This window comes from Eretmochelys imbricata, chromosome 17 (genome assembly GCF_965152235.1).
Source record: "Eretmochelys imbricata isolate rEreImb1 chromosome 17, rEreImb1.hap1, whole genome shotgun sequence".
Classification (NCBI taxonomy): Eukaryota; Metazoa; Chordata; order Testudines; family Cheloniidae; genus Eretmochelys; species Eretmochelys imbricata.
Genome location: NC_135588.1, coordinates 4,322,629 through 4,344,372, shown reverse-complemented (window position 1 = coordinate 4,344,372; position 21,744 = coordinate 4,322,629). Strand labels below are relative to the sequence as shown.

At 50.4% G+C, this 21,744-nt stretch overlaps 3 protein-coding genes across 3 annotated transcripts; 2 read left to right on the top strand and 1 right to left on the bottom strand.

Annotated features, from left to right (window-relative positions):
* The first annotated feature begins 542 nt into the window (after positions 1-542).
* TLCD3A (TLC domain containing 3A) lies at positions 543-8,871 on the top strand. The gene is made up of 5 exons (XM_077836473.1): positions 543-791; positions 2,117-2,200; positions 4,699-4,906; positions 5,922-6,017; positions 6,725-8,871. Exons 1-5 carry the CDS (start codon positions 670-672, stop codon positions 6,992-6,994), a joined length of 780 nt encoding a protein of 259 aa, XP_077692599.1. The 5' UTR covers positions 543-669; the 3' UTR covers positions 6,995-8,871.
* Positions 8,872-9,292: 421 nt separating this feature from the next.
* Positions 9,293-15,774, bottom strand: GEMIN4 (gem nuclear organelle associated protein 4). The gene is made up of 2 exons (XM_077836360.1): positions 15,642-15,774; positions 9,293-12,672 (listed from the first exon to the last, which is right to left on the bottom strand). The coding sequence occupies exons 1-2, from the start codon at positions 15,649-15,651 to the stop codon at positions 9,485-9,487; spliced, it is 3,198 nt and encodes a 1,065-aa protein (XP_077692486.1). The 5' UTR covers positions 15,652-15,774; the 3' UTR covers positions 9,293-9,484.
* Positions 15,775-15,894: 120 nt separating this feature from the next.
* On the top strand, positions 15,895-20,945 carry LOC144276552 (diazepam-binding inhibitor-like 5). The gene is made up of 2 exons (XM_077836718.1): positions 15,895-15,911; positions 20,596-20,945. The coding sequence occupies exon 2, from the start codon at positions 20,682-20,684 to the stop codon at positions 20,943-20,945; it is 264 nt and encodes an 87-aa protein (XP_077692844.1). The 5' UTR covers positions 15,895-15,911; positions 20,596-20,681.
* Positions 20,946-21,744: the final 799 nt, after the last annotated feature.

The following is a 21,744-nucleotide window of genomic DNA, read 5'->3' as shown; positions in this document are numbered from 1 at the left end:
GTGGGCGGAACCCTCCACTGTACGAACATTCTCCCGATGGAACGCTGAGGACCAGCTCCGCGCCACTAGCGTTCTGTGGGCGGAACCCTCTGCTGTACCAACGTTCTCCCGGTGGAACGCCGAGGACCAGCTCCGCGCCACCAGCGTTCTGTGGGCGGAACCCTCCACTGTACGAACATTCTCCCGATGGAACGCCGAGGACCAGCTCCGCGCCACTAGCGTTCTGTGGGCGGAACCCTCTGCTGTACCAACGTTCTCCTGGTGGAACGCCGAAGACCAGCTCCGCGCCACCAGCGTTCTGTGGGCGGAACCCTCCGCTATACCAACGTTCTCCCGGTGGAACGCCGAGGGGCACCCCGCGCTACCAGCGTTCTGTGGGCGGAACCATCAGCAGCAGCCCCCCAGTGTACCCGCGTTCCACCGCGGGGGGCAGAGGAGCAAGGCCCGGGGAGTGGCTGACCGAGTGGCTGATGGGAGGCGCTAAACCGCCCCCCACCCTCGGCTCTGCTCCTCCTCCCCGCCGCCCGGCCTGCTGTTGACAAACCAGGTGCGGCGAGAGTCCCGCTGGGCAGCGGCTGCTGGCGCTCCAGGAGCCCTTCGCCCGGCAGCTATCAGCGCCCAGCCGCGAGCGGGGCGAGCCGGAGCAGGGCAGGGGACTCCGCCGAGCTAATGTGGCAAACGCTGGCGATCGCTTCGGTGTTTTTCCCGGGTCTCTTCTTTCTATCCGTTCGGAGTCTCGGCTGGGCTGCCCCGGCATGGAGCCTCAAGGACCGGATCCTCCTCAGCAGCAGGTACCGGGGGGCATGAAGGGGCGGGGGTCACCCGGAGTCTCTTAGGCGACCGGCTAGGTCGGCACAGCTGGCTGCCAACATCTGGCGCCTGCTGCAGCGTGTGGGAGATCCAGCACAGTACTGCTGGCACGGGCAGTGATGGGCGCCTCCAGGACAGGGCAGCGTGTGTGAGAGACATTGATCTAGGACCCAAGGGCATGAGCCTGACACGGGCAGCGTGTGTGAGAGAGGCTAGATCTACCTTGATGGTGGCTTGCAGAGTCCAGGCACCGCCTGCTGTAGTGAGAGGCAGGCTGCATCCGCACGTGTCGATGTGTGGCTTCATGCGGGTGGAGCATTCCGCAGCGAGGGAGGCACTGGCAGCAGGGAGGCAGCGGGACACAACGCTGTTAAACATAGCCGTGTAGAGAGCCCGGGTAAGGTATGGACCCTGCAGGTTCAGGCATGTAGGGCACTCTACTCACCTAAGCCATGCTTCACCATTTCCACTATTTATACCCGTGCTCACTGCGGTGCAGCATCCACTCTACCCATAAGTACAGACATACCCATAGATCTAGGATAGAACCGAGCAGAGTTCAAAGGCAGAGTGTGCGTGTCCACACGGTGGGCACCGAGAACAGAAGAGCTTGTTCCTGAGTGGGTGAGACCGTGTGATGCTGTGCAACATCCATCTAGAACGGCACAATAGCGTATCATTTCTGACTTGTGCAGAGCGTCTGTTACGTACATCTAGAAGAGAATGGCACATTTCTGGTAACCCCCGTGTTTGCGGTCTGTGCATCTAAAACATCCCAGCATGGGTCTCAGATACACCCTGTGTATGAATGCAAGAGACATCCAGAAGCAAACAGCGTGTTTCAACTCTGTTTTGTTTGTCTGTGTTGTGCTGTTTCATACCTACTTGTACCTTTAGAATGCAAACTCTTTGGAGAAGGGACAGTTTAACATAGTTCAGCTACTGGGCAAGACCATGTATATTTTAGGAACTATGCATTATTATTTCCAGGGAATGTGTTTAATAGGGCTAGGCCTTGAAAAAAACTGCAGGCCATATCCTCAGCTGATAATAAACTGATGCAACTACACTGATTTCAATAGAGCGGTGTCCGTTTACATCACACAAGGATCGGCATGTTTCAGACACAAACACTGTGTGTGGGAGGAGAGAGGTGCCATCGCCTTTGAGGCTAGAAGGGTGTAGAGTAGGTATCAAGTAAATATGCACCTTTTTGTCAGTGATCCCTCCAACCACTGAGGTGCTTTCATTCTAGTCATAGCAAGATTAGCAGGGGTATGATTTTTTTCTTATTTGTCAATTTCAGGGTGGTGTCTTCTGTTCAAGCTACCATGGCTACTCTTTCTGGGATCATTGTTGTCCTTAATTGCAAGGATGTGGTACATGACAGGTAATTAAACCTCACTAAATCACAGCCAGGCTGCAATTTTGCAAAGGCTTTACAAGAATCACTAAAGGGGGTGCTGGGCAGGCCGCTCGTAAATAGGTTTTTATGATAAAGAGGAAGGGTGTAAAGAGTAGCTAGGAACAAACTTCCTGTGTTCTCCTTCCCTCACATTTCAATTGCTGGAGGAAATGCGCCAGTAATGCCATTCTTTGCAAAGCGGTGGCTTTTGGAGTGCTCTCAGACACTGTTATACCATTCTCTTTGAAATCTAAATGGGGTAAGGGAATCTCCCCCATCACCGATGCATTTTAGATTTTAATTTGCTCAGCTGGACAAAAAGGAAAAATGAGGACAACATCATTTTCCCAACAGATATTAAGCCGGGGATCTCAAACTCAAATGACCACGAGGGCCACATGAGGCCTAGTACATTGGCCTGAGGGCTGCACCACTGACCCCCACCCCGACCACTGCCTTTCCCGCCACCACTCCACCCCTTCCATGAGGCCCGCCCCTGCCCCACCCCTTCCCTGAAATCCCCACCCCAACTCCGCCCCCTGCCTGCCCCCAGGGGGTGCAGGAGGGGTGCAGGGTGCTGCAGGGGGCTCAGGGCAGGGGGGCTGTGTGCAGGAGTGGGGTGGGGTGCAGCAGGGGGCTCAGGGCAGAGGGTTGGGGTGCAGGAGGGGTGCAGCAGGGGGCTCAGGGCAGGGGGTTTGGCTGCAGGAGGGGTGCAGCAGGGGGCTCAGGGCAGGGGGTTTGGCTGCAGGAGGGGTGTGGCAGGGGGCGGGTCCAGCCTGGTGTGCACCGGGGACAAGGCAGGCTCCCTGCCTGCCTGCCCTGCTCCCGTGCCGCTCTAGGAAGTGGCCGGAACCTGCGGGGGGCACAGGGGTCTGTGTGTTGCCCTGGCTACTGCTCCAGGTACCTCCCCCGAAGCTCCCATTGTCCACGGTTCCCCGTTCCCGGCCAATGAGAGCTTCGGGGGAGGTACCTGGAAGAGCAGCCAGGGCAACATACAGACCCCCGTGCCCCCCCAGGTTCTGGACGCTTCCCGGAGCGGCGCAGGGGCAGGGCAGGCAGCCTGCCCTGACTCTGGTGCATGCCAGGTCGGAGCCGCTCTAGGTAAATGCTGGGGGGGCAGGGGTGCCACAGGGAGCTGGCAGGTCGCAGAAAATAAACATGCGGCCCGCGGGCCACGTGTTTGAGACCCCTGATCTATAGGCAAAGAATGATTATTTCATTACTGGTACTGTGGCCCTTCTCAGAAGCCCTGACCAGGACTGGGGTCGCATAGTGCAAAGTGTTGTACAAATACAGAGTTACCGTGGACTGTAATGCTTTAGTCTAATTTTGGTTGTCGGGTTACTGTAGGGGGGCTGGGCAGTGTTGGTGGCCTGCTGTGATGCACAGGAGGAAGTAGATGAGCTGATGATCCCTTCTGGCCTGTCCCACTCCTCCTCTGAAATAGGAATGGAAGGAAAACATTTCTTTAGACATCCAGACACCAGAGGCTGTTCAGGCCTCGGAACACAGTCCTGCACAGAAGTTATCGACCAGTAACATGCCAGCAGTTCTTTGCAAGGCATCGGTTACAGTTATTCCACGTTGTGCAATTGTGACACCACGATACAATGAGAACAGGCTGCAACATGTGGCTGTTTCCCCAATAACCACACATCCTGGGGGATTTTATTGCCTAACTAAAATACTCTGCAGCTCTCTCAGACCTGGCAGGCAGAGATCTCAAAAGTAACTCCCAGGGATTAACTCAGGGATCCCAAAGTGCTTTCCAAACAGTAATGAAGGGGGACTAGGTAAGCACTCTTATCCTCATTTTACTGATTGAGAAACCAAGGCACAGCAATGTTACAAGCCCATTTCTACAAGCCACACTAGGGAGCATTTACTAGTGCCCCATCTGAATTTGTGAGACTGCTTCTGAGTGTAAGTGCCTCTCTCTTCAAGCAAGGGCTGACGAGCTCAATCCTGTAAGGTGCTGCATCAGGACCAGAGCACTCAGAACCTGGCAGGACACTGGAGCTGCCTGCTAACCTGTGGCAATGCTGAGGTAGCTTCTCAGCTCGTTAGAGCTCAGGACTTCTGGGTTCTGTTCCTGGCTATGGCACTGAAGTGACTTGGGTAAGCAGCTTTGTCTCTGAAGGCCTCAGTTTCTCTGTCTGTACAGCAGGAGGGTGGTACTTTCCTACCTTTGGGGAAGTGCTGTGAAACCCTCTGACGGGATGTTCTGCAGGCACAGCCTAGCTTTTGAAGTAAAGGTCGAACAAAACTGTCATGGAAATGTGAGCAACTGGGTAAAGTGGGTGCTCGCAGCAGGGGTTGGCCTATTAGAGGCAAGTTTTCCTTTGGGCCTTGCAGACAATGGAGATAAACCAGCCTAAAACTGGATATCACGCTGGTGAGCCAGGCGTCTCGATCTCCTCCATCTTCCAGCCTTCCACTTGTGCACGAGGCTATGATAATGGGAGATCACTTCCTCCCCTTAGGTACTGGCTCGCAGTAGAGTACGTTTGGGTCATCGTCCCGTACATGATCTATGACGTGTGTGTCATGTACCTCTGCCACTGGCACAAAAGCAGAGACACCTTGGAGAAGAAGCATTCGCTGGCCAGTGTGAGGAGCTTCCTGGAGAAGGATCGCCTCATGGTGACGCACCATCTCTTCATTCTTGTTGTCCTCACGCCCGTCGCGCAGGTAGGGGAAGCAATCGGGATTACCAGTCTAACCACACATAAGACTGAGAGAGACAGTGAAGCGCTCACCTGGTCCCAGACTGGGAGCAACGCCTGGGCACATAGTGCCCTCAGTTGTGGTCTTTGTTGATTCCCATTACCTCCTGGGTGGTCTCTAAACACCGGAGTGAAATCCTGGCTCGAAAGACATCCATGGGAGTTTTGCCCTGGATTTCACCCTTGATTGTCCCCCACTGCAGTAGCCGGACTCCCCACACCCAGCTCCACCTCATCATCCACTTCACTCTGCTCTTGAACCCTCCGTGCAGCCCCATGATCTCCCCCCATCAACCATTGCTCCAGGGCACCTTCTTCCACCTGGGAACAGGGGGGCTGGAAGAGTTTGTATAGTGGGGATTCTGAGAGCCACTGACCCAAACTATAAACCCTGCATATAATAGAAACCACAATCAGGGGGTGCTGCAGCACCCCCTGCACCCCTAGTTCCAGCACCTATGCCTGGGAACACAGGGGACACCACATCTCTCCCATTTAGGACATTTCACAGACTGACTAGTAGGTGAGACTCTAAAGATGGGACAGCCAAAGTCCTCCACCTCCTTTCCCAGAGTCTACAAGCAGCACATGCCAAGCTCTGCTCCTAGACTCATTCTGAACTTATCAGGACTGAAACCAGTTTAGTCTGAACATAAAATTTAGTCAAGTGGAAGCTTCAATCAGTCTGTGTACCTTGGATCTGTATCTGTCACCATCGATTAGTATCATCTTCAACGAGCTTAGAAATCTTTGCTTCCAAGTCTACCTCCTGGGGGGAGCCATCTGGACCCAATAGAGAAGCTGCAATCCCCATGGTAATCCATAAAGTTACCTTCCTTCCAGCTTTATTCAGGAGGGGCATGAGCCAACACCACTGAAAGTACTGGGAAGCCTCCAGTTGGCATCAGTGGGAGTTGGACTGGGCCCCACTTGGCCACGAAGGAGAAGGTCCCTGCACTAATCACTCTGGTTATTTCTAGTACCTCAGAGGAGAGCTTGGAGATTTCTTCGTCGGTTGCATCTTTGTGGCAGAACTGAGCACTCCGTTCGTGTCACTGGGCAAAATCCTGATGCAGGTAGGCCTGGCCCATATGTATCTTTAAAAAGAATGGGGTGGGGTGTATTGTTTTACCCATGTTGCTCTCCTAAATATTGGGATCAAAAAAGCCTTAATAATAAGAGCAAGGTTACCTGGGAAATCCAGCAGTGGTTCTCAACCTTTACCACCCTGGGACCCACCTGGAACTGCTTTCCATCGAACTAGGAGCCCTCTTTCATTTAACATTGTGGGAAACGCAGGTGGTCAGGATGCCCACAGCAGCTGTTTGGGATCCACACATCCGAAAACCCCGGTTTTAAGACCACACTGGCTTCCTAGTTCCCACTTGCTTCCATCATACTGTAGTCAAAGATGGATGGACTAAGTCCTCACTAACGAGTCACCAGCCAAAGAGCAGCAGCTCTCCTCACCAATCCTTTTTATTTAGGAAACTCTTTGTCATCAGTCACCCTGACCACCTTCCTCCCCTCACAGGCCATCCTGTCTTTGTCTCATCCATCGGCTTGATCCAAAGCTCTCTGGAGCCAATGAGAGTCTTTCCATTGTTTTCTCTGTGTACTAACTCAGGCCCATAGATTGTAACCTCTTTGAAGCAAGGACTGTTTCCCTCCATGCCTGTACATCTCCATGCATTACAATACTGCAGGGATAATAATCAGTTACATAGACATGGACATTCACTCTTTATATGCAGCGTTTACCCCCCCCTTGTTTCTTTTGCAGCTAAAAATGCAGGACACGCTCCTGCACAAGGTGAATGGGATTCTCATCCTGGTGACGTTCTTCCTCTGCCGGATTGTCCTCTTCCCGTTCATGTACAGGGCCTATGCCAGGCACACGGGGATCCCCATCTACATGGTGCCTTTCCACATCCCCATGCACTGCAACGTGGCCAACGCCTCTCTCATCGCCCCACAGCTCTACTGGTTCATGCTGATCTGTAAGAAAGCTGTCCGACTCTACAGCAGTTCACCGTCTGACAAGAATAGATAATTACCGGCAGAGGCTGCAGACCACAAGGTTTGAGACTAAGCCAGCATCCTGGCTCTTCTCCCAGCTGCCTTGCCATTAAAATCAGTGTTGTCGGTACCAGGTTGGGACCGGAACATCATTGCCCATTAGTATTAGGAGGCCCTTTTACTTTAAAGCAGCTGTGTTGTCTCCGCTGCAGTTCAGGGAAGCAGCACCAGCCTGTTACAGAAGGACTGTCTTTCTGTAACACTCAAGTGTCCTGTGTCCTTCTGTCTGGGGGGGAACCCGGCTAGTGGGAGCGTTATGTAGGTGAAGCGCTAAAGAGCCTCGCTGTGGTCAGACTCTCTAGCTATTGGTCAATGAAATGCTAAAGAGGAGAGAGGGGAGCCAAGAGGGTTTGTTATAAATATTCTGGTCAATTTAATAGGTGACATTGGCATTGAAAGACTACGGCACAGACCCAGACCTGGCAGCAGTGGGTGCAACGCCCCCAGAAGACTCTGGGCCAAATTCAGTGGTGTGTGTAACCTGTGGGCTGTCACTGGTGTGATTTAGCATTTAGTGGTTGTGGAAAACCAGGGTGTCATACACACTGAGGGGCAGGTTCACCTCGTTCAGGTTCGGAGTTATTCTGATTTACACCCTTCCAGCTCAGAGCAGAATCTTGCCCTGGGGGAACAGAAAAGGGGGTGATATTCTGAACAGTCTGCTCCCCTTATGCTGCCCTTGTGCCATGGCTGAATTTGGTCCATTGCCTCTGGGGAAGTTTCTAGTTGCTGCTAAGCACGAGTTTGTCCCTTGGCCACACTCCATGCAGACCTAAGTGCCATGTTTCCCCAGGTCTGGGATTACATAACCACTAACTCAGCCCTGGTGAAAAGAACCAGAGAGAAGAAACTGGAGCTAGGAATTATAGGTGAAATGCAACAAGCTGCTGGAGGTGGCAACACCAAAACAGTGGTCACTGACTGACACCCCTAGTCTAGTCCTACACCAACGCTGACTTGGGCCCACAGTATCTGCTGCACTGACTGACTGTTTCCCCTGACCCTGCTTAGTACCACACCCCCTGCAAGACTGGCCCCAGACTGCAGCACTTTGCTTAATGCCGAGAACCAGATCTTTCTGTGGACTAAAGACCCTAGCAGGTGCAGAAGCAAAACACCAACCGCTCTGAGCATAGACCTCTGATGGACAATCACCATATGCACAAGAAACACCAGGATAGTCACTGGCTCTTTGTAACCTTTGGTGCTAGCACCAACGGGCTGCATTCATCCCTGGAGAATAACTCCACAGAAGCGAGTAACTCCACCAGGGGCAAATCTGGACCTTACTTATCTGTGGAGCAGGGAGTTTACAAAAGGATAGGCTGCCTTGTAGCTTTTATTCAGCCGCTGCACAAGAGCTGAAGACTGTGTTTGAAAGCACTTAGCTCTCCAAACCCCAGTTCCTTCAGGCATCAGGTCTTACGCTGGACATAGTCACATGTTCCTGGAAGATTAATGGAATTGGCTCTTTCCAAGCTTAGCTCTAACAATGTGTCACTGCAATGACTGACAGATTAGTACTGTGTTTTGTTTTTATTATTATTATTAACTACAAAGGCCAGTCAGATGGGTGGGTTTCCACTTTGTAACATGCTCTCAGAGTTGCAGGCATTCTTATCATGCTGTTTTTGTTACAAATAATTTGCCTTATGTAATGGAAAGGAAAAAAGCCCTTGAGGCATTTTAAAATTTGCACTAACATTGCGCCTACTCACTACAATGCCTGTCGGAGGGGGGACCAATAAAGACCTCTTTTCAGAGCCACTACATGGTGAATCTGTCTTGTACAACGTGCACTTTCTGTGTAGAGAGGCTCTAGCTGGCTGAGGGGGAGTCAGGGTTACCAGTTTGAATCCAGCTCAGCCCAGAAGCAACCCAAATTCATTACCGAGCTGCTAGAGATTTAGGGGTGTCACTTAATTATCCCCAGCAGGCAGATGGTGATGTCACAATCTGCCCATGAGGATCTAAGCCCCATTTGCTGACAGTATTAGCAGGGGGCCCAGTTACTGAATAGCCAATGGAGGCTGAGCTTCTCTGGATTAGAGTTACAGGGCTGTAGGCCTGGTGCGAAACTCCTTAACAGCAAACACAGTAACAAGACATTAAGGCAGATTGGAGTTGCGGGTGCAATAGCTGAAGAGCAAGTCAAGAGCAACTAAAATGGAGGCTACTTTAGCTGGCAGGTTTCAGAGAGGATGCAGACATCAATTTCTAAATGCACCATGACACTCTCAGGCACATTAAAAAATACAGCTACGAAACCAAGTCCAAAAGAAAAGGTTTATTATAGATCTTACAAATCTCCAATTAACTTCTCCTCATCTTTGTAGGGTTTAGGCTCCGTTCAACACTGGTGTGTCTCATTCTGTCATGCCTCTGAGCTTTGATGATCCGTGGAGCCGAGACACACCGTTTTGCTCCAGGTGTAATCTGTGACCTGCTTGCCACCTGGGATGGCTCACAGCTTGCTCAGCTTCTGCAGTAGCGTGGCCCGGAGCTCCTTGTTGCTGACATTGTCGGTGATGGACTCCAGGAAGTGCTTCTCGTTGGCTTTCCTGAGCGCGCTGCTCAGGGACTTGTCGGAGGCACTGAGCGTTTCATACTGCGAGAGGATCTCCAAGGCCAGGACCAGGAGCGGCTCACCGGAGCAGTCATCCGGCAGCATGGCCACGACATGCAGCACATGGCAGAACACCTGGATGTAGATGAAGGACACTTCCTGCGTGGGGTTCTTGTCGTCGGCAGAGTGCCAGTGAGAGAGGGAATCCCTCTTGACAGAGCCTAGCAGGTCGGTGAGGCTGCTGCTGTAGAGTCTCACCACGTGCTGCCAGGCTTCTGCCGGCAGCCAGCTGGAGCAACTGGAGCTGCATAACAGCTGGAATCCTCTCAGGAAGAGCACAGAGAACTGGAGATAGTGGGCAAAAGGCCTGAAGTTGAGCAGCGGCATGTACTGCACGTACTCCAGAGTATAAGGTACGTGAAGGACCTGCCTGTGTAGCAGGCTTTCAATCACCTGTGTGAGTCTCTTCCATTCGCTGTGGCTGCACCACGGAAGGACCTGTATCAGGGCCACCAGGAACCCTTTGCTGAACAAGTTGACTTCTTCTGGGTTGTCCACATCAACGGTGAGGAGAGAGAGCATTTGCTCCCTCAGCGCCGTGGAGATGCAGCAGCACTCCATCCAGGCCAGGAGCCCGCTGCCTGCCCCATAGGCCGGGACGGGGCGGGACGTCCACTCATCCTCTGAGAGCTTGCAAATTTCAAACAGGGTAGCTGGGACTTCGTTCTTAAAGTGGTCCCCGAAAAGCTTCTTCAGCCGGAGACCAACGGTCCAGTCCAGCAGCTCGACCTTCCGGCGCAGCCAGGCCAGCGACTGGATCCACACTTCTGGGGCGGGGGCAGCTTTCTGCCCCAACACCTCGCAGAGCTGAGAGAGAGTGGTGGCAATCAGGTCTTTGGTCTCCAGCGAAGGGCAGTGCTGGTCCCTGAACCGGTGCCAGTACTTTGTGTAACCATCCAGGAGCTTGCAGAGGCCCAGAAGAAGCGGGAAGGGGTAGCAGGACTTGAGCCACTGTTCCTCTGGACCAGGCTGGACTTCCAGAACCTTACTGAGGATCTGCAAGCTCAGCTCGATGTGAGCAAAGTCTGATTTCAAATGGGGAAGGACAAAGGCTTTGGTCACCTCTGCAGGGGAGAGGAGTGGATGACCTGAACTTGGCTGCATGAGAAAGGTCAAGAACTCTAGAAACTGCTCCTTTTCCTTAGCGGAGGAGAGTCTCCCCCAAACAGTCTCCTTTAGACATCTCTCTAGCAGGCTGCCCGACCGGTTTGGGTCGTCTCGTGCCTCTTGGAAGCTCAGTGCTGGAAAGGAGCACAGAATCTGTGCTAGGAACTGGTGTGTTCCCAGGTTGACGACAGCAAGGTTGCAGACCTTCTTCACCGTTGCCTCTGGGTGGAGCAGAGCCAGCCTCGCCACAGAGGCGACAGCCTTGGTGAGACCTTGATCTGATGCACTCTGCGTGATCTGGTTGAAAGCCAAGTTCAGCTCCTCTTGAAACCCTTCCATGAAAGTCTTCAAGTTCAAGGATAAGCCCTGCCCACCCCAAGAAGCCAGGACAGCCGAGATCACCTTGTTCTTGTCAGGTAGTGGAAGCTCAGTGTAACACTCCAGAATAGTTTTGACCACTTGGCTCTGCAGCTCCCTGCTCTCTCTGTTATCGGCAGACAGGCTAAAAGTCACGGTGGTCTCCAGCAATTTCAAGACCAGCTCTGGTTTCTGGAAGAGAGCTCTGTTTTTAACAAGACAGGTGACCCAGTCCTTAGAAAAAGCCCAGGCCTTCTCAGAAGCAAAAATGGAGCACATTTCTGTGTGCCGGTCCATCCTCTGCTCGATAATTGCCATGGCAACCAAAGCCATGACACTGCTGTCTGAATTCCTGCCTTTCAGCTTTGGATTGATCTTCTTGAGGAAGTCCACAATGATCTGTCCCAATTCTGACACCATTTCCTTCTCGTCCTCACTCAGGTCTCCGGACTTGGCATAGGAGATCAGGTTCTTCCCGAAGGCCGTGAGGCTGTCAAGGAGTCGGTAGCTTTCGTAGCAGATCTCTTTGTGGTTGTTCAGCATGCACTGCAGCTCCTCCCCCCAGCTCTGGAGCAAGCTACGGAGGAAGTTCAAGCCAACAAACAGCTCTTCGCTGGACAGCTTGACTACGGACAGCAAGCTCACGCTCCTCTCGGCCTCCTTCACTTTCTCCTCCAGACCCCTTCTGTTGTACCGGTTCTCGCTGTCATCGTTCCAGATGGTGACGACGGATGCAATCTTGTCTAGATATGCTTTGACGGGCAGCGAGCTGGACTCATGCTCTATCACTGTGAAGACCGACAGCAGCTCCACTAGGTTGGCCAGAGCACAGCACTTCATCTTGGGGAGGACGATGCTCCCGGAGATCTGCTTTAGCCCATCGATCAGAACTGTCAACAGGCCAGTGGCTATGGGGGGGCTCTGCAGGGAGAAGGGGTCACCCTTGAATCTCTTTGCAGGCTGACAGGGCTCATCGGGAGACTCGGACAGGTGCTGATGGGCCAGAGTGCTGAACATCAGGATCATTTTGTCTTGCTCACCCTCCTTGTGTTTCATTATCTCCCACCAGACGTCCAGGAAGAAGGCGACGTCCACCAGGGACGTCTCGTTCACAACGTACTTGACAAATAGCTCGAGCTCCCGCTGACGCACGGCTGCAGGCAGTGCCAGCAGCAGCTGCACAAAGAGCCGTGGCGCATTCAGAGCCTTGAGCAGCTCGAAGAGGACGGTGTGGTTTATACGCGGGATCATGCTGCCCACCGAGAAGAAGACATCTTCCTTCCACTGTTGGTCAACTGAGGTGGAGCCCGCAGAGGACAAGGGGCAGGGAAGGAGGATTTTGGCCCAGATGATGATAACCGCTTTCTTCTTCCACACATTGGGTTGGGGTGGGGAAGAGGAACGGCTGGTGCATATTTCCTTCAAGGCATCGGTTATAGGCTGCCCAACCAGGGGCCAGTCGGATTTGGCCAACTCTGACAACGCTTTGGGATGATACAACTTTGTTGCTAGCAGGAATCCGCCATGCAGAACGGTTGTTTCCTCACAGATGTTCAAGGGTCCTGTTTAAAGAGAAGCACACACAGACATGGTAATGAATGCAATTCAATCTGAGAGGAAAGATGCTCTTGTAATTAGACCAGGGCTCAGAAGAGCTGGATTCAATGTTCTGCCACAGCCTCCTTGTTTGACCTTAGGCTAGTCAGTCTGTAAAATGAGGAAGTATTACTAGCCCTTCTCCCATCTTTCTAAAGATAAGAATGGCCCTACTGGGTCAGACCAAAGGTCCATCTAGCACAGTACCCTGTCTTCCGACAGCAGCCAGTGCCAGGTGCCCCAGAGGGAATGAACAGAACAGGTAACCACCAAGTGATCCATCCCCTGTTGCTCATTTCCAGCTTCTGGCAAAGAGAGGCTAGGGATACTATCCCTGCCCATCCTGGCTACTAGCCATTGATGGACCTATCCTCCATGAATTTATCTAGTTCTTTTTTGAACCCTGTTATGGTCTTGGCCTTCACAACATCCTCTGGCAAGGAGTTCCACAGGTTGACTGTGTGTTGTCTGAAGAAATACTTCCTTTTATTTGTTTTAAACCTGCTGCCTATTAATTTAATTTGATGACCCCTAGTTCTTCTGGGTCACCAAATGAAATTAATAGGCAGCAGGTTTAAAACAAATAAAAGGAAGTATTTCTTCACACAACACACATCCAGTCAACCTGTGGAACTCCTTGGAACTTCTTCTGTTTCATCTCCTTAGACTGCAAGCTCTTTGGAGTGGGCACTGTCTCTTTCTATGTATACACACAGCACCTAGCATGAGACACTGCTATAATACAAACAGTTTACTTAAACTAACTGACACTGAGGAATGTTAATGGATTGTTACGGAAATGCTGCAAGGAAGTAAAAAATTCAACCTTCCATCTTATAGGGGGGAAAACAACCCTGCATTAACCCTTAATGCAGCAAGTCCACCAGATCTGGGGATTAGAGAGACGATGTGATTGTCCTGAACTCCAAACAGGAGCCCAGCACATACCAATTACACACAAAAACACGGTCAGTTTACACACGCTGCAGTAGCTCCTTCATTAGCATAGGGCAGCCTGGGAGCGTCAGGGAAAGAGGATTACACTCGCATGCACAACAGCTTGCAGGGAAAGGGATGCTTTCCAGCTGATGATTGTTGTATCAGCCTGTGTTTCTATAGAGCCTACAATCCCAAAGCAGTTTACAAATTAGACAGCACTGAAATGCAGGTAGGCTAGAGGCAATGAGTACCAACACCCATGCATTGAACACACTACACAACAGCGGGGGGTGGGCTCCGGACACCAGTACAAACTCTTCCTCTTAGAAAACGTGCCACGGGATCAGTATTGCCCACACAGCACAAACAGGGCTCTGGTTTCTAAGATTGCCAACCCCACCACTTCTCTCTCACAGACAAAGAACTTAAGATTTCTAACCCCCAGAGGAGGAAGGAATCTGTGAAACTGCCCCTCCACTGCTGTGGTGGCAAAAGGTGCATAACGGGGGCTTCTGGAGGGATAGAGGAAGGAATTTGGTGGCCCTGCTTCCTGAAGTCTCTGTGTCTGCTTGGCACAGGCCCTGCTCTGGTGTTGTACATAAATACAGAATTGTGAGACTTTAAGTGTATACGGCACTTTCCAAGAGAGGATCTCATGGAGGTGGGGGAAGCACTACTGCCAGGCTCACGTTCACTAGAGGCACAGACAGGTGAAGTCACTCACCCAAGGTCACACATCAGCAGCACCTTCAGACCAATGTACCAGCATGGTGGAATGTTGCACAGCTCTAAAATGTGAGCTGCATTCCAGCACACCCCTGCAAGGATCCTCCATACACACGCCCACCCCTGAGGAAAGGCTAGGCCTTGCTTCCAGGGAAAAGTCACATCTAGAAGTCCTGTGGCTAAAACACTGCCACAAGACAATCATTGATCTGCATTGATCATGCTGTACTCTGCAAATTCTCCTCCTAATACAACATACCCCATTGGTCTAAAGCTTTGGGCTGTACATCTCCAACGCAAAGATCAAGGGGGCTGGCACTGGATTCCCACAGTAGGTGGGGTTGCCGTGTAGGATGCTGGTGTGTATTTTTGTTACTGGATTTGAATCTTTTCTGTTTACATTGCCTGCTCACAGAAGGTTCATTGTCCCCTCCGAACAGTTTCCAAACAGCGTTACTGGCCGTGATATAACGTTCTATGAGAATTGTGGACCTCTTGTCCAGGCAGGTTAACCCTCTGCTCCTCACACACTGTCAGAGAGGCTGTAGCAACAGCATAAGCCACAAGAGAAGGAGCAAGGAGGGATCTACCAGTGTCTCTCTCTCATGCATGTAGATGGAATCGCAATCCCTGAAGCGCACCTTTTTTGGTACATGCAATCGGGTGTACAAACAGGGCAAACGATTCTCTCTCGGGTCTGATATCTGCTAACCCCCTAGCTGACTCCTCAGCCAGCCGGTGCAATTACCTTAGCTCAGTCCAGGGTCCCAATTTAGGCGGGGAAGGCTGGTGCCCTGCTGGGATCAGCAGCCTTGTATAATGCAACTCTGCGGGGGCGCACTCTTACATCAGGGTAGCTTGCCCAAGCACCGGCCCAGAATAGCTGGGATACCTGGCGCCTACCCAGGCCAGAAACGTGGGAACGACTTTATAGGGCGGAGCTGTTTATTAAACACCCGGCAGGTGAGGCTGGTTTAAGGTGCTGTGTGTCGCCACACGCTCCCCCTCCCCCGATGCACGCTCACACCCTGCCACGCGTGTCCCCACACAACACGCCCCACGCATGGCCCCACGCAGACACACACTCCACGCGCGTCCTAACACCCCCCCACGCACGTCCCAACACCCCCGCACCCACTCCACGCGTGTCCCCCCCCACGCACGTCCCAACACACCCGCACCCGCCGCTGCCCCAGGCAGCGGGGCCGGGCCGCCCCAGCGTCCCGCGGGCAGGAGCCGGAGGCAGCCGCGCCGCCAGCCAAGCACCCACCTAGCTCCATGGCCCGGCCTGTCCGCTGCTCCGGCCCAGGCGGCGGCGGCCCCGGCAGGGCGAGGGCGGCCCGGGTCCCGGCTGCCCGAGGCGGCGCTTGTGAGCTCGGCGCGCCCGGCTCTGTGACGCTCCGGCCCAGCCGCCGCCTGCGAGCCACGTGGCCGCGGCTCACCCGGGGCTCCCGGCGGCGAGACGCGGCACAGCGGGCTCTGCGGGCGGCTGCGCAGCACTGCACGGCGCGGCCTGGGATCGCAGATCATTGCCCCGCCGGTAAGATCCCGCCCCTTCTCGCCCGGCTCCTGGGTTGGGGACGGGGATTTCCCCCCCAACCCCGGTTCTGTGAACTAGTTACATGCAGTGGGGCCTGTTCAGTGACTGTTTGGAAGCGTGACTTGAAACTGAAACATTAATACACGCTTTAAAAGCACGCACAGTGTATGATAAAATACGTGTATCTGAAAAAGTATAATAGATTTGAAAAGCAGGGACATGGACTAGCTTCCGTCTACAGCTGTTGTTTTTTTGTGACCATGTCAGTGCATTCATTTCGGTGACATTGGGCTACCTAATAATTTCAAATTTGTAAGCAAAGTCTAAAGCAGTTCTCCCTGGCAGCTCCTGATGAGCTTCAGGACCAGACTGTATTTACATTCACACCTAATCTACTTAGGTATCCAGCAAACAGAGCTGCATTGCCTAAGTGATAGATTTTGGCTAGGGTTGGGTTATAAATCACTTGAATGGGAGGGGAAGGGGGGTAATGAAATGTTGTTGGTCTTATTGCAGGAGTAAAGGGCAGTAGAACTGTCCTTAGCCTCTGCTGATTGAGGGCATCAAAAGAGAGGGTGGGGACAGGGGTTTTGCTTGATAGTCTCCCTGAGTCACAAGTACTGTTTGACCTGCCCCCTCTCCCCTGTTTAAAGACAAAAAGAACAGGAGTACATGGGGCACCTTAGAGACTAACATTTATTTGAGCATAAGCTTTCGTGAAGTAGGCTATAGCCCACGAAAGCTTATGCTCAAATAAATTGGTTAGTCTCTAAGGTGCCACACGTACTCCTGTTCTTTTTGCAGATACAGACTAACAGGGCTGCTACTCTGAAACCTGTTTAAAGACAGCTGATTAGGCTCCAGAGCTAGTCTTTTGTTTTGTTAAGTGACCACTGCAGCTCAAATCAGGTCAAAGTGCTTAGACCTGCTGGGGGACAGTGTTTCTGTGGAAGAGATGGCCCAGTCTGCACTAGCAGCGAAGTTCCCCCCCTCCCCCGAGAGCTCAGCTGAAATCACAGAGAGCTGGGTGGAACCTCAAGAGAGCAACTCGCAGAGGTCACAGTGGCAGGTGGCAGCAGAAGGTGATGGCGCAGGGCCTTTGGCAACAGAGCGATGGAGTGAACGGTGGCTCAACGAATAACAGTGGCCAGAGCGAACAGTGAGCAGCTGGAGGAATGAGCAAGGTGCCTTCTTGCCCCCCACCTGGGAGGTGAACTCATGTGAAAGCACCTCTGAACTCTGAGTCTCCACTGACGAAGGACAACACCAGTGAGTGTTAATGAGGCTGTTAAGAATGCTGGAGACACAACACAGTTCATGCGAACAAACATGGCTGCGACATCATACTGTCTATTTAAGCAAGAGATACCGCACACTACAAACTGGAGGCCAATGTTAAGTGCATGGTCACTTGTTCATCCTGAAGCTGAACACTGATTCTGAACAAGAACAGCAAATGCTCACTGTCTTTCTGCAGGAAACTCAACTGACTGGCTAGAAGCATGTGGTGCAACAGTGAAAAGACTCAACAGTTCAAAGAATGAAGAACTCTCACCACAAAAAAAATTTGCATACATAGCTGATGAATACACCGATGCAAATGGGCATCAAGTATTAAGTCACTGTGTACGTTATCTTGATGTCAGTGATAGGCCAGTAGATGCATTTCTAGATGTTCAAGTTATAGAAGACACATCAGCTGCATCTGTGACAACCCACATCTTAGAAGAGTTAAATGCTTGTCAATTGGACCCCAAACAGATGGCTGCTTGTGCATTTGAGAGAGCTGCAAACTTCTCTGGAAGACGTGGTGGAGCACAAGCTTTGCTCAGAGAAAAGCATAACCCTAATCTCTCCTGTACACACTGCAGAGGCCATCTACTCCAACTAGTGCTAGTAGGAGCTGCAGACTCTTCAAAAGACATTTAAAAAGCTATAAATTTAATATTTTCATTATATTCTTTTTTCAGCAAGAGTCCAAAAAGACTGAATATCTTGGAAAATATAGACGATACACTGGGACTGAAGTTCAAATTAGTCCAACCTGGGAAAACTCTCTGGCTTTCTCATGAGCGATCCTTGGATGTTGTCTTAAAATTACTCCAGATACTATTACTGGCTTTGGAAAGTATCTACCAAGATGGGATGGATCTAAGTAGTGAGACTGGTGGATTACTTTTGCTACTACATTCAGAGAAGACTACTGCCATTCTCTCCTTTGTAAGTCTACTGTTAAAACCACTTGGGTCATTAAACAATGGCCACCCAGGCATCTGCTACAACAGTAGTAGATCTTTGTCCAGCAATAGAAGCTACATTTGGATCAATCAGCGAGCTATCCACTGAAAAACTACTGGAAGAACAAAGACTTCAGTCCAGAAGTTGAGTAATGAAGGCATTTATATTGAATCCTTAAGTGAAGAGGACAAGAAGTGTTTGTTAAGACAACTGAAAAAGTACACGGACTTGATTCTTAAAAATCTACAACAGCGACTTATAGATTCTACTCAACCTCTACGTAGCTTTTACAGATCCCTGTCCTATAAAACACCGACAGTTGAGTGGAGTGAGGCACCACCAGCAATGGGGCTGCCGTGTGCTCAGGACAGAATAGAGAATTTGAACACACAGTGGAATATCGTACGACAAATGAATGAAGATTTGACTTCATCTTCTTTATCATCACTAGTGGCTTGACCCAATCTTTGTGCCATGTTTCCTGGGATGAAAGAAGTAGGAATTCATCTCTTGCTACTCCCAGTCACAACAGCTACAGTCGAGCATTCTTTTGCCTCGAGTGAATAGAATTTTGTGTTCTGAAAGAAGTCACCTTCTGCCTGATCATGTAAATGAACTAATGAGCATATCAGTTGAAGGAATGGAAATACCGGACACACAAGAAGCCACCAGAGATGAACGCATTGCATTCAAGAAGTTCATTAACAGAGTTGTGCAAAATTATAACAAGAAACCAAGAAGGATGTAGACATAGTGCTTCATAGAAGGCTTGAGTAGCCAACTTTAATATTTGTGATGATTTTAAAACATGAGTTAAATCTAATTAAATGGTCATGAAACATTTTTCAGTTTTTACTATGGTGCCATAGAGCCACCTTAACCCTCACAGTCTCACCCCTCAGCGGCCCTGACTCCCCCCCTGTAAATTTGAACACCCCCCCCCATTTCAATTCCTGGGGGAGACACTGGTTGGGGATCCCCGTCAGCCCCTCCGCTGGTAAGGCCCCCCCAGATCACGCACCGAGACACTGAAAATCTTCCCCTCCTAAAACTCTCAGCTCCCTGCTCCCCATCTTGACTTACCCCGGCTGAGTCCTGGAGAGGGAGATTCGCTTCCCCAGGACACTTCAGATTCCCTCAGCATGTGGGGCTGGGAGCTCTCAGCTTCTGCGACTCAAAGAATCCTGGATGCCCGAGACTGGGGGGCGGGGTGTGTGTTTAGAGCATCAGTTTTAAATGGAATGAAAGGGGGCTGGGAGAACCACCCCACTAAAGCCGGAGTGTTCAAACCTTTTGTGCCTAAGTTGAGGCATCTCAGTCAAACCAGCCTGGTTTTAGGAGATGCTGAGCAAACTGGGCCACTCTTATTTAGGTGATCCTAGCTTTGAAACAGAGGGCCCAGGCCTCTTAAGGAACTTAACTTAAACCTATTAGCAGCCAGCAATTGATTAAAGTACTTCTCTATAACCAATGGTCATATTTGCATTGCTTAGCTAGGTACTATGACAGGGCACTTTATAAATATCTATTTTAGTATAGGACAAAAACTTCCACTGTTTACGTGACTGTCTCATTCGGGGCACAAAAATTCAGCATGGGGATATGGTGGGGTTGTGTTTGTTTGTGGTTGTTTTCCAGTATTGCTAAACTCAAGGCTTCCAAAATCATGTCAGGCCCCATAAAAATTAACTTTAAAAATAATAAATAGTTGGGTTCTTTTTATTTTCCTTCTGGATTTTTAAATGTTTGAGTCACATCTTCAAGTTTTTCTCCACAATGATCAGGGATAGAAATTTACATTTTTCTACCCCCTTCTTAAATGAAAGCTGAGACTGGGATACTCACCTGACTCCAGCAGCTGGGGCTTTAAGAAAAAACACCAAATAGTAGAACAGTTGGCAACACTTCTTCCCTAGGCAAACTGCCAATATATAGGCACATAGGGTTAAATTCCTCTTGGCAGAAAGCCAGAGCAACCCCACTGAAATCCAGACTGACACAGATAGAGTTAAGACCAAATTCCTAGCTAAATTTGTTTTCTTTGAATAATTGCCTTCCTTTGACCTTCTTCCACATTGGTTACAAAGGCAGACTAAACCTGTCCATATGTTTAGCAGATTTCTGATGAATAGATGGCCACACATTTTACAAACCAGCTATATTTATAAACGGTCTATATTTTTATACCATGTTCATCACAGTAGAGAGACTAACTGCTATACGTAGAGAGAAACAGACCCCAAGAGCCTGTCTCCAAAAGGGAAAGTAATGCTCGGTCCAAGAAGAATTGACTGTAAAAATCTGTAAAATCTGCTAAATCCCCCAATCTGGGATTAATTTTAAGGCCATTTGAAGATTGTATTGCTCCTGCTACAGTCAGTTGCACGGTCTTTCATTGGGGCATTTAAAAATCTTACTCTGCTGTTGCAACTCTCCTTCATTCCAGTTGTCGTGGCCTGGGTCAACCCTTGAGGATCTTGGCAAGCCCTCTACAGCGGAAGAAAGGAGCAGTCCTGACACTGAGCTCTCACCATGTCTCAGGAGGAATTTGAGAAAGCTGCTGCTATGGTCCGGGAAATGAAGGTGCCGATCTCAGACCAAGAAAGACTGGAGATTTACAGTCTCTACAAACAAGCCACCATTGGGGACATCAACATCCCCTGCCCTGCTCCAACTGATGTAATAGGCAAAGCCAAATGGGAGGCCTGGAATGGACACAAAGGGATGAGCAAGGCTGATGCCATGAAGAATTACATTGCAAAAGCCGAAGAACTGAAAAAAAAAGCACGTAGCTAAAAATTAAGTGTTCACAGATATCAGGCAGCCATGTGGCATTAGCAGGCTTTTGACGCAACATCCCTGTTAGGGAGTTTCCTCTCACCCCTTAGATCAATGTAGAGTAGCTGCCAAGCCAATACAACTGTAATCAGCAGCCATGGAGTGTATATGACTGAAAAAGTTGTGCATGGCCTTTGAAAGTCTATACGAGTGCGGAAGTTCATTTTAGGATAAGGATCGTTCAATCATTGTTTATGATTTCTGGTAAACTCTTACCAATACTTAAGAGGCTTACTTCACAAGCCAGTGTATTTGCTTAAAGGAACACCCTCCCTTTGAAAAACACATTACTGTCTATCAGTGTTGCACTTATCAGAGTTACAAGTGCTGCTCAAGCTTACTGTACATAAAGGAACGTGATGGGCTGTTTGACTTTGTGCATTGGACAGCACTTTGTATAGTTTCTCCCGTACTAAAATGGGCCTGTGGAAACCAGACAATTAAATAAGAAACCACATTGCCAATATGTAATCCTGGGGTGTGGAGAAGACACACCACAGGCAGCCTTTACAAGGTCAAATGTTGTGCAATCATTAATCCAGAACAGGCCAGGGTTAATCTAGACAATCTCTCCCTCTCCACTTTAATTTCCTTTTAACGCTTCAGATTCTGTGCTGAAGCTCAGTTCCTAACGAAGCATATCAGTTTAGCAAGCTAAAACGATACAACCCCATGGCAAACCTTTGATTTAGAAACCATTCCATCTCTCTCACTGGTGCCAGGGTGGGACGTTGTTACTAGATATATGCAAATAAAA

Coding starts and splice junctions, on each gene's coding strand:
- LOC144276552 (XM_077836718.1), top strand. CDS start 20,682: ATGTCTCAGGAGGAATTTGAGAAAGCTGCTGCTATGGTCCGGGAAATG.
- TLCD3A (XM_077836473.1), top strand. CDS start 670: ATGTGGCAAACGCTGGCGATCGCTTCGGTGTTTTTCCCGGGTCTCTTC. Junction 2,201..4,698: donor AAGGATGTGGTACATGACAG/GTAATTAAACCT, acceptor TCCTCCCCTTAG/GTACTGGCTCGCAGTAGAGT. Junction 6,018..6,724: donor TGGGCAAAATCCTGATGCAG/GTAGGCCTGGCC, acceptor TTTCTTTTGCAG/CTAAAAATGCAGGACACGCT.